We start from the raw sequence: 14,266 nt of genomic DNA, 5'->3' as shown, positions 1-14,266 counted from the left end.
GCCAGATGACACCCTCGTTAACAGTGAGCCACAGAAACAGATGACCTTTTTATCATCTGCCTCATACACAGGAGCGGACTGGGTGTCATCATCGGCCCGGGAATTTCTATACTATCGGGCCCATAAACTGTATATTATATAATGGACATCCAATTCTAGGTAGACCTACCTGTAATTCAAAATCATTGTTAAGTTTGATAATTTATCGATAGATGTAGGGCCTACACATTCATACAGTAAACACTATATCCTTTTTTTTATAAGGAATATACCGTAGGCCTTATGTTGCTTTTTAATGGCTGTGTGTAGGCCCCTAAAAGGATGAAGCCTACTAGATCTAGTAGCACTGTCTACGGATGTGGGCTATTACATTATTTCGGAAAATGTGTTACATTAAATTAGTAGCCTAATAAATACGTCACTCATAGGGCCCTTTTATAAGAAAATACTATAAAATCTTATCTTATAAAATACAGATGTGACTTTTTAAAAAAAGATGATTTCTGTGGTCCTACCGGTCCATTTTGGGTACCGGCACACCGGGCATTTGCCCGAATGCCCATATAGCCAGTCCGCCCCTGCTCATAGATCGCAAGGTCTGAAAGGGGAGCTTTAGTTAATTATATTGATTCATGTCCTTTCTATGCGCATAAATAATTGTGCAATGTTTCAACTTGATCCTAGAATGGTTGCGGGAGAAATAACATGAATAAACCTTTTACCAAACAGACAGACAGATAGACAGACAGGCAGACAAAGTGAGATAATATAAGCTTTGTTATAAAAAAAGTAAAAAAAAAAACAATTTCTGCTTGTACATCTTGTGAGATTTAATGACAGACAAAATCTAAGTCTAATTAAGCTCTGTTGTTATTTACACAGGTCTCAATACATCCGCATGTTGAATTCATTGTTCTCATTCTATTGTTTTCAATTCAACTCAGGAAAACAAATTAGATGTTGAAAAATGTGATTAAAATAATTCTGTCCAGAAATCTCTTCACTTTAGAGCTGCAAACATTAAAACAAAAGTTTAAAGGTTTGTGTTCAAGACGTCGCTGTTAATTAAAGTATAAACTTTATATTGTTTTTTTCTAATCATTTAAACTGTTTTAATCTCAAAATTTCCTTTCAATTTTGTATCGCAATGTCTAAAGAAAATCTATTTTAAAATTTGAATGCTTTTGTTGTCTCTGTGTTTTAGAAATGTCATAGCTGATAAATTTAAAAGTGACAAAAGAAATTCATAATATGAATGACTTGAACGGATGAATGTCAAGGTTGGTTTGACTTTTGGTTGAGAGGAGCTAGTCTCCGACCAACAACAACGACAATGGGAGGACCAAACAACGTCAGAACGAGTCAATGACTTCAAAGTCCAGTCCACATTGGACCGCGCTGCTAGCCAGCCACTTGGCGTGTACTCTGTTCAAATAGGATGTGTACTTGTGTACTTCACAAATACATTCATCACATTTCTCAGCCATTCTTAATGACGTTTTGTTGTTCAACTCTCAAAAACCATCAGAAGTATCCCCCCCCCCCCCCAATTCTTTTAGTTAACGTTAGTTATTAAAGGCCGCCGAAAGAATCAATGCTATTATTAGTTGTGTGTGATCTGTCTGTCCGTCGTCAGTCCGTCAGATTGCACTAAACAATAAAAGATATTGAGATTCCGATATCATTTTTTAGATCTACTACTACTACTACTACTACTACTACTACTACTACTACTAAGACTAAGGTTGCTTTTTTTTCTTGAAAGTGAACTGTTTATTTTTTAAATATGCAAGCAGTTTTTTTTATTAGACTTCAGGGAAAGTAAGTTTTTATAATAGGCTACTTCTCGGGGATTCGGGGAGGGGGGCTCACTTTAAATCCCGACTTGATCAGTAATATATATATATATATATATATATATATATATATATATATATATATATTAAATCGCTTTTGTTAAGACAGCTCAGAAACTTTCTCCAAGATATTCCCTCCCAGACTGAGCCACACAAATTGGACCACAGCGCACTGTACATACTACAATCACGAAAGTTGCGCTATATAAAAATAATCAAAAATATTTTCAGTCCCACACGCTTATTATGGTTGGTCTAGAATCTAGATCTATTAAAAAAATATTAATTACATGATTGATTCAACATAATTTTATTAATAAACACATAATAACACACCATGTTTTACCATTATATCGAATGGACGTTTTAAAATCGTATCTACTGAACAAGTGCAAGGGTGAACTTAGAGAAGACCAACTACTCTTTAGACTGGGCCACTAGTGTCACTGAGCGCCAGCGACCTATTTTCTTTTAGTGTAATGTTTGGTTGATATTCTTTTCAGTTTTCTTGAAAGCATTGCAGTCCAATGCATGGTACGACGCCCCCCCCCCCCCAACTGTTGTGAGGTAAGTAATATATCAGCAGTTTGAAGTTCCAGGTAGTGGCGTAGCAATCATGGCTCGATGGGGGTTCAATGGGCCCATGCCCACGACCAATATGGGCCCACAGGGACATGAAGAGTTAATAAAGAATTAAAATGTTTTAAATTCCTACATAATTGTACTAATTAACCGTTGCATATTTGTGGCTGATTTAATTTCGGGATCTATGGCGACTTTTTGAGTCCACCCATCTCTCTAACATTAGTTGGGGAAAAGTAAAGGCGGTTGGTCGTTGTGCTGGCCACATGACACCCTCGTTAACCGTGGGCAACAGAAACAGATGACTCCCTTACAGATAGCAAGGTTTGAAAGAGAAACTATATTTATGGTTATTAACTAACAAAAATATTTTTTTTTACAGCCGTCTGAGTAGTTATTTATCGATTAAAGGGAGGCAACTTTAAATTTGTCAATACAGCGTTTCACTTAATAAAACTTGTTCGGTTTTAAATAATAAAACAAACACTAGTAATAATCAATAACTGTATATCAATAAACAAGTATAATGCTTTATTCTAGATAAACTTCAAGATTATTTTAAAGATATTTGCTATATCTTTGTTTAATATGGCTATATTAGTCTACGTGTTAAGATATGTGAATTAATATTATACCAAATACAGATTCATGCTATACTATGAACCAATACACACATACGATAATAAAAGTATTTAGCCGAATGTCAAATGTTCACTTTTGTATGCTAACAAGCATTAATTATAAAAATTAATCCTGATTCTAGTTACTAAATAATGTTCAGAAATGCCATCTTTTAAAACAAACCTTTCATTTAGACATTTGTAAGGAAAGAGTTTTAAATTCACGATCACATTGTTGTTGCTGTTGTTGTATTTAAACACCTACAAAACTACGTTCTGTCATGAAGTCGTTGGTGTCAGTTTCAAAGTTGATTTGGATCAAAGTTACTTAGGAAGTTGCCTAAGTAATTTAGATTTTCAAGATTTACTATAGCCACTTCTAGTATAGTATCCGCTTTAGGTACGATAATAAATCAAAACAGAACTCTTATAGTTTTATGTAACAGTTCTCTAGTTTTTGTTTTTCAAAACGTAACTTAATTAATAAGACATGCTTGTTAATAAACTGACACTTTACATGATTGGATATTTATTCTGTCGCACGCAACTTACAGGAAAGGGGGTCCATCATTATATTCTTAAACAGGCGGGTACCAAGCTACGCAGCTGGTTCAATGTGCTTTCCTCTAAGCGTAAGGCAGGTGAGTTGGTCGGCGCGACTTCGCCCGTGGCGCCCAGTTCAATTACACTCAAAGAAAGTCATTGCCTAGTCTAGCCTAATGAGATTGAAATCCGGTATTTGGTTTTTATCTCCCTGGAATTAGCAAGACCCAAGACGTCGGAAATAAAAACCCAGGAGACACTGAGAGCCATTTGAAAGACGTAAACATTTCAACAGCAAACATTCGTTCGTACTAAACTCTCTTGTTAGCGCTAAATGGTTTGTAGTCTTTCTATGTCACCACGTTTTACAGTGTCTAGTGGGAATGTGTATAAAGCCAGCGGTGGTCGGCCCTTTTCATGTCAATAGTTTCAAACAAATGCAAGAATACAAAGCTGTGGAACCAAACGTCCTGGGTTTGTGTTCTGGCAGAAACGTTAATTGATGTTGGGACTGAGCGTGATCCTGAGTCCACCTTGAATCCAGCCTGAATGATGATGTGGCTGAAAGAGAAGACTGGATGACCAAAGTGAGCGTGATCCTGAGTCCACCTTGAATCCAGCCTGAATGATGATGTGGCTGAAAGAGAAGACTGGATGACCAAAGTGAGCGTGTTCCTGAGTCCACCTTGAATCCAGCCTGAATGATTATATGGCTGAAAGAGAAGACTGGATGACCAAAGTGAAAAGTACAAACGGAAAGTACCATCAAGCGATCTATAAATCAGGTGATGTAAATGTAATCTGTTTCTATGGCCTAAGGTTCACGAAAGTGTCGTGTGGCCAGCACAACGACCGACCGCCTTTACTTCCCCAACTAAAGTCCAGTACCCATTAGGTGGACTCTGGGGCATCAAGAAAATCCCGTAATTTAAAATCCCAGTCTTCACCGAGATTCTAACCTGGGACCTCTCAGTTCGGAAGTCAAGCGCTTTACCGCCCAGACAAAAATAAGCTCCTCCTTTGTGGCCGAATATGAGCGCAATATTGTATTGCCTACTTTTGCTCTTAGTTTTTGTTTGTTTTGTTTTTTTGATGATCTTTTTTCGTTGCTGATGGCTGTTCTCATTGACTCGAATCGTGAACTAGTCACTCAGTCTCCGCGCCATGAGATCAACTGAAAGCGTTTCTCAGTTGTGGGTATCGATTCATTGAAGGACCCCCCTTGAGAAAACTTTCCATAGAAAAGTTGTTTAGGGAGTCGGCTATCAGAGGTGTTGACTACGTGTCCACGCCTTCGTAGTTGGGGATTATTTGGCTGGCATCTGTGACATGATTAGGAGTTCAATCAGATCTGCACATTGTTCTGAAGGAGAACTCACTTTCTAGCTACAATCAGTGACCACTGGCCGGACAAATTCAGTTTTTACGTTTAATCTTTGTGGCAGTTTCAAGATACAGTGACAACTATTTAATGCTCTACGAACGAAACAAAACATTTTTTCACGTTTTCTCTTTGCCTTTCCATCTAAAAGTGAAGTAGGAATTTGTATACAACATCCTTGAAGTATGAACTTTGTTCACATAAACATCAATGAATCAGACAACATCTTTGAAGTATGAACTTTGTTCACATAAACATCAATGAATCAAACAACATCCTTGAAGTATGAACTTTGTTCACATAAACATGAATGAATCAGACAACATCCTTGAAGTATGAACTTTGTTCACATAAACATGAATGAATCAGATAACATCCTTGAAGTATGAACTTTGTTCACATAAACATGAATGAATCAGATAACATCCTTGAAGTATGAACTTTGTTCACATAAACATCAATGAATCAGATAACACCCTGTTAGTAAACACGTTCGTTCATTTTATTGATGTATTAAGTTGTGTTTATTGATTGATGTATTAAGTTGTATTTGTGTTTCATGCCTGACCTCTGATAATATTCACCAGTAACTGTGGAAATGAGTTGGCTATAGGAAAGAAGAAAAAAAAGCTTATTCCATCAAATACGCTCAGGAGAAGAGATTCTTTGTATTCCATCTCTAAATGTGTAGACATAGAAAACAAAATCTCTAAGTCTACATCAGCCAATTTTATTCAATTTACTTTTAAATTAAAGTTTCATTGAACATATTCCCAGCAGCTGATACGTCATGTTCAATTTTTTTTTAAATGGCAAATTTTACACACTCACATACATATGCGCGTGCACACAAATATTACAAAATATGTATTAGAATGTTTGTGCCTATATATTTGAATGTTTATATATATCTATATATATAAGAATGTTTATCCCATGTTTTGTAACCATGTATATATTATACATATGTAGGTGTATAAAGCCTCACACCACTACCATAGCCCCTGCACGTCGATCCTTATCAACATGTCTTGGTAGCTGAAGGGAGACCACTCCACTGACTTACACAGGTGTGATGGGCTGACCTTTAACGTTTTATCAACATATGAGTTTTACAGTCGTGTACTCACCTTGAGTTTATTTAGCTCTAAGTGCAGCTCTTCCCTACCTCCCTCATACCCACCCCCTCTAACCTCTTCGACGTGCGATTTGAAACTATTTCAAAAGTAATGGTCGACTGTGTACAGAGTGCTGAACGAGACAGTTCAAATAAACGTTACTTTTTTCGTGAATCAGTGTATTCAATTTAATCTAGTTTATAATTATCCAACATCTCTGTCACTATCTTGTTTAGAGGCCCGAGATTTTGAATTCTAATTCCGGCTTGTAGTCAGTGCTGGATTTACCAACAGGCAACATTAGCTATATCTTATGGCCCCCAAATATGATTGCAGAGATATTCTCAGTCATTTTGGAGAAAAAAATGCCTTACAAGGGGCCCAATAACTTTAATAGCCTATGGCCTGGGTCTACATACGGCACTGCTTATAGATCGCATGTTAGATTTGAATAACTAAAAACACTACTGAAAATGCAATATTCAAATTATATTCTTCGTGTATTCATCAAAGAGCAGTTAAAAGTATCATTTTTGGTTTTAAAATTGAGTATACATATTTCATGCATAAACATATTAACCATTCTTAAAACAAGATCATACAGGAGTTCATGTCTTGTTCGATTGTATAGAGTATGGTAGGCACATAGTGGATACATATTTTTTTTTTTCTAATTTCGTAGATTTAACCCTTCTCTTTTTTTCCAGCTGTTATCTCTTTTAATTCCACCTTTCCTCTCTTCTCCCCCCCCCCCCCCGCTTCCTCATGTTCTTTATCTTTTCACTTTTCGATGGATGTCTAAATTTAATAAACTACTAAACTGGTTTATCTCCAAGAAGCAGACATTAGGTCTGGGCGACATGCAGACCATTTGTGCCTTGAAAAGTGTGTGTGTGTGATTACCGAGAGAATCTATGTTATTATGTCTCCTTCTAGTTAAAAAATGGCAAACATGAAACACACACACACACACTCATAGCTGTAGTTGTATTTACAAACACTTCTATGCTAACGTAATTATCACACACACACACACATCAAGTCTTTCGTGTTGCCCAGCAGACATGTCGAGTACTAGAAAGTTCACTAAAGCTAAAAAAAAAATCAAAAACAATCTTTCAGGTTTTTGTTATATTTTAGCTTTCAGGGTCTAACTATTTGTACACTAAAGGTAATGGAGAGGTCGCCCTCATTCAACATAGTTACTAGCATATATGTTTGATAAGGAATAATACAGGACACTGAGACCCACGGAACTGTTGGGCCTAATCCAGAAAGTTTCCATCTATGGAAGGCAAACTTTGAATCCAAACCACCGCGGCTGTTTCAATATAGGCAGCAAGGCTTTGGGAGACAATGTTGGGGGGGGGGGAACAAAACTAGGAGGTAGAAACCATTTGGCAGGCACCAGACATGCTACACACAGACATGCTACACACAGACATGCTACACACTGCTAGATCTGCGTCGCTGTTGATACAAAATGTATCGCTCTGTCCTTCCTTTAGACCAGTGGTTCCCAAACCCTTGGAAGTAGGTCTTCGTAGACCCCTGGGGGTCTATATAGATCACTCTGGGAATCACTGCTTTAGACCCATCATCAGTATGGAAAGGTGGGAACTACTGTGGAGGCGGCTCAACCAGCTTTCATTACAACCATGGTCCCGTTGCACTAATGAAGGCGAGACCATTGTACCCAAAATACAATGCTGTGAAAGGAAGATGTTCTTTTAACTAGAATAGTGACATCCCACCTCTTCAAAACATGGAGTTTGGCCCTTTTTAAATATCTTCTACGTTCACTGCCTTTCTACAGTTGATAAATTGATGCGAGATTGGTTTTGAAATCACTCTTTTGTTCTCTCGCTCTGAATGTCTTTCTTGACTCCAGTTCAAGATGTTCATGATATACAGGCAAGTTATCTAATAGTACCGGTAAACTACAATGTCGTTTAAACCGATGTTATCAAAGAGTGATCAGACAGAACAGTGTCTCTAGTAGAATACATTCATTATGAAGTTCATCTCTACGTTCATTAAAAAGTTCATCTCTGAACATTGCGAAAGATTTCATCTCCGTCTGACAGTTTCATTTCTACAGTTTCCTCACACCGGACATGTGTGTCAAGGGCCGCTATAACAGTGGCAGAAAAAAAAAAGATAATTATCCTCTCTTATTATCTCCCCTTTCAATGTTCAACTTATCCGATGTTTAAACTTACCCCGGCAATGTTACCAAAAAAAAAAAAAGGATAACTCTAGTAGTGTGGGCAATGGAAGATTGGGAACAGGCGGCAGGGGAGAAATGGGGCCGCAGGGGAGAAATGGGGCGGGGGTGGGCCGGAGGTAGAAGGATGGAGTTATGTCAGTTTGATGCAAGAGTCCGAATCGTCTGTTGATCAATTAGAAAGATCGTTAGCGTTAGATCGTCTGCTCAAATTGTGCTTCATCATCCAGACCGGAAACGATCGTTCACCTCATTCTTCCATTTGTTCACATTTTGTCTTATTATGGAGCACCAACGTTCTTATCTTCTGTCTCGTCCACACGAGTTTTCAAATGTTTTCAATTATTGTACCTGGACAACTTGGGCCAACTCACGGAATATTACATACTCAGGGCGTTTCTCTGTTAAGACATCCTAAACCGTTAGGGTTTTGTTGATAATGCTGCTTCTTGGACCAAAAGATAAAGCCATGTTAGAGTCAACTCTCTCGGCATTTCTGTTCCTAAACGATTGCTCGGGTGTGTGTTTTACAGAGGGTTTGGAAAGAAGAGGAGAGAGGCAGAGATGGAAAGAAGAGGAGAGAGGCAGAGATGAAAGAAGAGGAGAGAGGCAGAGATGGAAAGAAGAGGAGAGAGGCAGAGATGAAAGAAGAGGAGAGAGGCAGAGATGAAAGAAGAGGAGAGAGGCAGAGAAAGAAAAGTAAGGGAGGGAGAAAAGTAGGCCTGAGAATAAAGGGGAGACCAGTGAGAGTAAAGAAAGAGGGAAGAAGAAAGACAGAGGGACAAAAAGGACAAGAATTAAGAATGTTTAGTGTTTGCAAGTCTTGAGATCTTTGGACGATTTATTTGTAAGTTAATTTCGTTTCATTTCTTTTGTTTTAATTGTGTCAGGCTTTTGTACTACTGAAAACAAAATGGCAATCAAATTGTTGGCCATCCACTTAGATGTGACACCATCACACATGCCGCGGTGGTAGTTCTTGTTTCTGTGTACAGATTTGCGTTTAAAATTCTCACCTTATACCTGTTACAAACATTCAGTGCTTTCAAATATTGAGCGGCACTTAAATTCAGAATATTAACGCACGGTATTATAATTGTATTTAACTTCCTGGTTACAGATCTAGTTGTGGCAGCCTAATGACCATGTGTCACACTACATAATGTCCTAACTCAGCCATCACTCCGCAGACACCACTAAGACCAGGTTCAAGACAGTGCCAGCTCTACACGGGCTGTAATGCATCAGTTGCACGCAGTCATCTTTAATGCCAGAAGAAACTGTCAACAGTGAAAGCAAATAACAATTTGACATGCTCGAAATCAGGTTTTCATATCGTCTGCTAGGAAGAAAGTTCCTGATGCCAATTTCCTCCCCTTTTCCTTTTAATAACGGCTTTCTGACCCTTCCATTTTTTTTATTATTATAACTGATGCAGGCGATAGAACAAAGCCTGAAGTCTGCGAACGCAATCCCCGAGACCCCCCCCCTTTTTTTTTTCGCCCCCAAACATCTTCAGAGGTACAAAGAAAAAAAAAAGAAAAAAAAAACACTCCCCCCCCCCCCCCCCCCCCCGCAGACACCCGCTTGCGGAGATCTGAAAGACACAGGGGGGCGGGGATTTGATTCATGAGACTGCCTCAAAGCTTGGCTCTTTTGTTAGGCGTTGATGAAGCTTGTTATGAGCGAGAAGAAAACGCTTGTGATTACAGTCCCAGGAACAATCGTTCGGTCGACTAGCCATGGAGAGTGCACCTCTAATCCATCTGACGTCACACTCCAGTCCTCTCCTCTGGCTTCGGCAAATAAAAATTCCATTAACCTGTTGGTCCCGGGGAAGGGGGCAGTTTAAATTTGAAATGTTCGCCAGCGCCATCTGTCGCACCCCCCCCCCTTTTTTTTTTCCAATTGATCTTCGTTTTTTCACTTCATCTCTACTGATTGAAGAGTTCTTTGAAACTATGTGTCTATGTCAAGAAACAATCCAAACACGTCAGATCTCAAGATTTACTACATTATAAGTTTATACTCTTAACATTTTATAAACATATATAGTGATTAGTGATACTTTTTTTATAGAGATATATAAAGTGATACTATATTTATAGAAACTTATCTAGTGATACTATATTTATAGAAACATATCTAGCTAAACTAGAAGCATACAAAGGTCTTTGAACAAAGGTAAAAGTACTGGTGTCTAAAGTGTTCAAAGCTCATTATATGGTATAAAAAACAAATGACCACCATGAATGAAGAGATACGTCACTGCAGACTGTAGGTCACTACTGGCTAAGTTACACACCAAACACTGGCTGAAATTAGAATGCAACAAAGTTGGTTGAAAGTTGTGCAACGAAGGAGCCAGAAAATGTTTTGCCTCTCTCAATTTCTTCAATTGTGACATTGTTTTCACTTCATTGACGTTTGAGGTCAAAGTTCAAAAACAAGTTTTATATGTCTAAACACAAATGTACAAATACCTTCGCACTAAAATGTCGATTATATTCGGGCAAGATAATGTCGCGAATAGTTTATCTTTCTATTAGCTAAAAGCCTCTTTGCATTGATATCGACAAGCCATTAGCTTCACATTCATAAACTGACTGTAGGACTAGAGTTCTACGCTTGCAGCTTATGGAGTGATGTACTATTAAGTGAACCAATATAACATCAATCATTCCGTCAAAGCGACTTGCCAGTTCTAGGAGGATGCTGAAGTTCTAGGAAATACTTTTTAAAAAATGTACATGCACTTTAAACCTGGTATGTATTGCAGTATACCTGTCTCAGTGCTGCTCATAGATAACTCCTATTTCTTAGTTATACCTGTCTCAATGTTGCTCTTAGATAACTCCTATTTCTTAGTTATAGCTGTCTCAGTGTTGCTCTTAGATAACTCCTATTTCTAAGTAATAGCTGACTCAATGTTGCTCTTAGATAACTCCTATTTCTTAGTTATACCTGTCTCAATGTTGCTCTTAGATAACTCCTATTTCTTAGTTATACCTGTCTCAATGTTGCTCTTAGATAACTCCTATTTCTTAGTTATACCTGTCTCAATGTTGCTCTTAGATAACTCCTATTTCTAAGTAATAGCTGTCTCAATGTTGCTCATAGATAACTCCTATTTCTTAGTTATACCTGTCTCAATGTTGCTCTTAGATAACTCCTATTTCTAAGTAATAGCTGACTCAATGTTGCTCTTAGATAACTCCTATTTCTTAGTTATACCTGTCTCAATGTTGCTCTTAGATAACTCCTATTTCTAAGTAATAGCTGTCTCAATGTTGCTCATAGATAACTCCTATTTCTTAGTTATACCTGTCTCAATGTTGCTCTTAGATAACTCCTATTTCTTAGTTATAGCTGTCTCAATGTTGCTCTTAGATAACTCCTATTTCTTAGTTATACCTGTCTCAATGTTGCTCTTAGATAACTTATAGTTATACCTGTCTCAATGTTGCTCATAGATAACTCCTATTTCTTAGTTATAGCTGTCTCAATGTTGCTCTTAGATAACTCCTATTTCTTAGTTATACCTGTCTCAATGTTGCTCTTAGATAACTCCTATTTCTTAGTTATAGCTGTCTCAATGTTGCTCTTAGATAACTCCTATTTCTTAGTTATACCTGTCTCAATGTTGCTCTTAGATAACTTATAGTTATACCTGTCTCAATGTTGCTCATAGATAACTTATATTTCTTAGTTATAGCTGTCTCAATGTTGCTCTTAGATAACTCCTATTTCTTAGTTATACCTGTCTCAATGTTGCTCTTAGATAACTCCTATTTCTTAGTTATAGCTGTCTCAATGTTGCTCTTAGATAACTCCTATTTCTTAGTTATACCTGTCTCAATGTTGCTCATAGATAACTTATAGTTATACCTGTCTCAATGTTGCTCATAGATAACTTATAGTTATAGCTGTCTCAATGTTGCTCTTAGATAACTCCTATTTCTTAGTTATACCTGTCTCAATGTTGCTCTTAGATAACTCCTATTTCTTAGTTATAGCTGTCTCAATGTTGCTCTTAGATAACTCCTATTTCTTAGTTATAGCTGTCTCAATGTTGCTCTTAGATAACTCCTATTTCTTAGTTATAGCTGTCTCAATGTTGCTCTTAGATAACTCCTATTTCTTAGTTATAGCTGTCTCAATGTTGCTCTTAGATAACTCCTATTTCTTAGTTATAGCTGTCTCAATGTTGCTCTTAGATAACTCCTATTTCTTAGTTATACCTGTCTCAATGTTGCTCTTAGATAACTCCTATTTCTTAGTTATACCTGTCTCAATGTTGCTCTTAGATAACTCCTATTTCTTAGTTATAGTTGTCTCAATGTTGCTCTTAGATAACTCCTATTTCTTATTTATACCTGTCTCAATGTTGCTCATAGATAACTTATAGTTATTCCTGTCTCAATGTTGCTCATAGATAACTTATAGTTATACCTGTCTCAATGTTGCTCATAGATAACTTATAGTTATACCTGTCATAGACACTCATAAGTCACAGATATGAAGTTCTTTCTCTTTTCTTCTTCAATAGAATCAAATGGAATTAGCTAAGAACTTCAATCGCGGACACAAAAACATTTTCAAGAAACTGGAAAAATGTTTTTCAAATACCCCCCCCAACCCCCCCCCCCCCCCCCCCAAAAAAAAAAAAAAAACATTGAAAAAAAATATTTTTTTAAAATTTGGTTTCTCTAAAGTTTAGACCAAAGCCCAAAGTTGTAAACAAACCTGCCTTTCAGGCAAGAATTTCAAAGCCCAAAAAAACGCAATTCCGGAAATCAGAGGTAGGCAGGGCAATGGGGATAACAAAAATATTGGAGAGCAGGGAAGAAGGTTGTAAACACAACTGAAGCAACATTTGTTTGGTGGGGGAAAATGTTTTTGTTTTTTTTTTTGTATTGGCTCTCTCCCATTTCCTGATGATGTCGCCACTATCTATTTGAAAGGAACAGTCCAAGAGTGGCTACTTACTATCTAGCCAAGACAACCGCAGCATGTCCAAGAGTGGCTACTTACTATCTAGCCCAGACAACCGCAGCATGTCCAAGAGTGGCTACTTACTATCTAGCCCAACAACCGCAGCATGTCCAAGAGTGGCTACTTACTATCTAGCCCAACAACCGCAGCATGTCCAAGAGTGGCTACTTACTATCTAGCCAAGACAACCGCAGCATGTGTGGTCCTTGTCATCGTCGTCACCTTTCCTCCGGTGCATCTTCGAGTCCGACTTCCGCCTCTTGCTCCTGCACAGGTCCACGGCGAAGATGTAGTTGATGAGGGAGACCACCCGGCAGCTGTAAGCGAACTCGTTGTCATACCAGGCCACCAGCTTGACAAACGAGTCGTTCAGGGCCAGCCCCGCCTGGGCGTCGAACACGCAGCTGCAAGTGCTGCCTTTGAAGTCAGAGGACACCTGGAAAGGAGTGCGTGCTGGGGTGAGTAATCCTGAGTAATAAAATATCAAGTGTTCTATGAGCTCCCTAACAAGAGATACACACACACTGAAACCTGCCAGAACACATTACAAATAGTAAGATCTATTTTTGATCCCGCTAAACTACAAACACATGAAGGATTACAGAATTTGTTTTTTCTTGTTAAGAACCAGCGACTGAGATGACATTTAATAACACAATTCACTGTTGTCTTCTCTAATTGATCTTTATAGGGATGTTCTTTGTTTCTGTTTACCTGTACGGTCTCCCTTTCAGACCTTGCAAACAAAGGGTGCAGACGATGTAAAGCTCATCCGTTTTTATGACCGACCAACCGCTTTACTTCCCCAGAATATGTTAAGTGTCAAGAGTAGAAATGGGTGCAATCAGGGGCGCCTTGCCCTAAAAATCCCGACCTTAAAAATCCCAGACTTCAACGGGATTGTAACTCGAGATTTTTCATTTCGGAAGCCAAGCTCTGGTGAA

The 14,266-nt window shown here is 38.1% G+C and overlaps 1 protein-coding gene across 2 annotated transcripts in view; it reads right to left on the bottom strand.

Annotated features, from left to right (window-relative positions):
* Nucleotides 1–849: 849 nt before the first annotated feature.
* LOC106074173 (uncharacterized) overlaps nt 850–14,266 on the bottom strand; it is a 29,827-nt gene continuing 16,410 nt past the window's right edge. Inside the window, exons 6-7 of one of the 2 annotated variants that reach the window (XM_056024952.1) lie at nt 13,495–13,758; nt 850–1,011 (exon numbers count right to left, since the gene is read on the bottom strand). In XM_056024952.1, coding sequence (XP_055880927.1) covers nt 13,498–13,758 — 261 coding nt within the window. In that variant the 3' untranslated portion in view covers nt 850–1,011; nt 13,495–13,497. Of the gene's footprint in view, nt 1,012–10,327; nt 10,643–13,494; nt 13,759–14,266 lie in introns of those variants that run through there. The other variant, XM_056024951.1, reaches the window with a different exon arrangement.

This window comes from Biomphalaria glabrata, chromosome 3, assembly GCF_947242115.1.
Source record: "Biomphalaria glabrata chromosome 3, xgBioGlab47.1, whole genome shotgun sequence".
Lineage (NCBI taxonomy): Eukaryota > Metazoa > Mollusca > Gastropoda > Planorbidae > Biomphalaria > Biomphalaria glabrata.
Note: the sequence above shows the minus strand (reverse complement) of the source record. Positions and strands in the feature narration are given on the sequence as shown.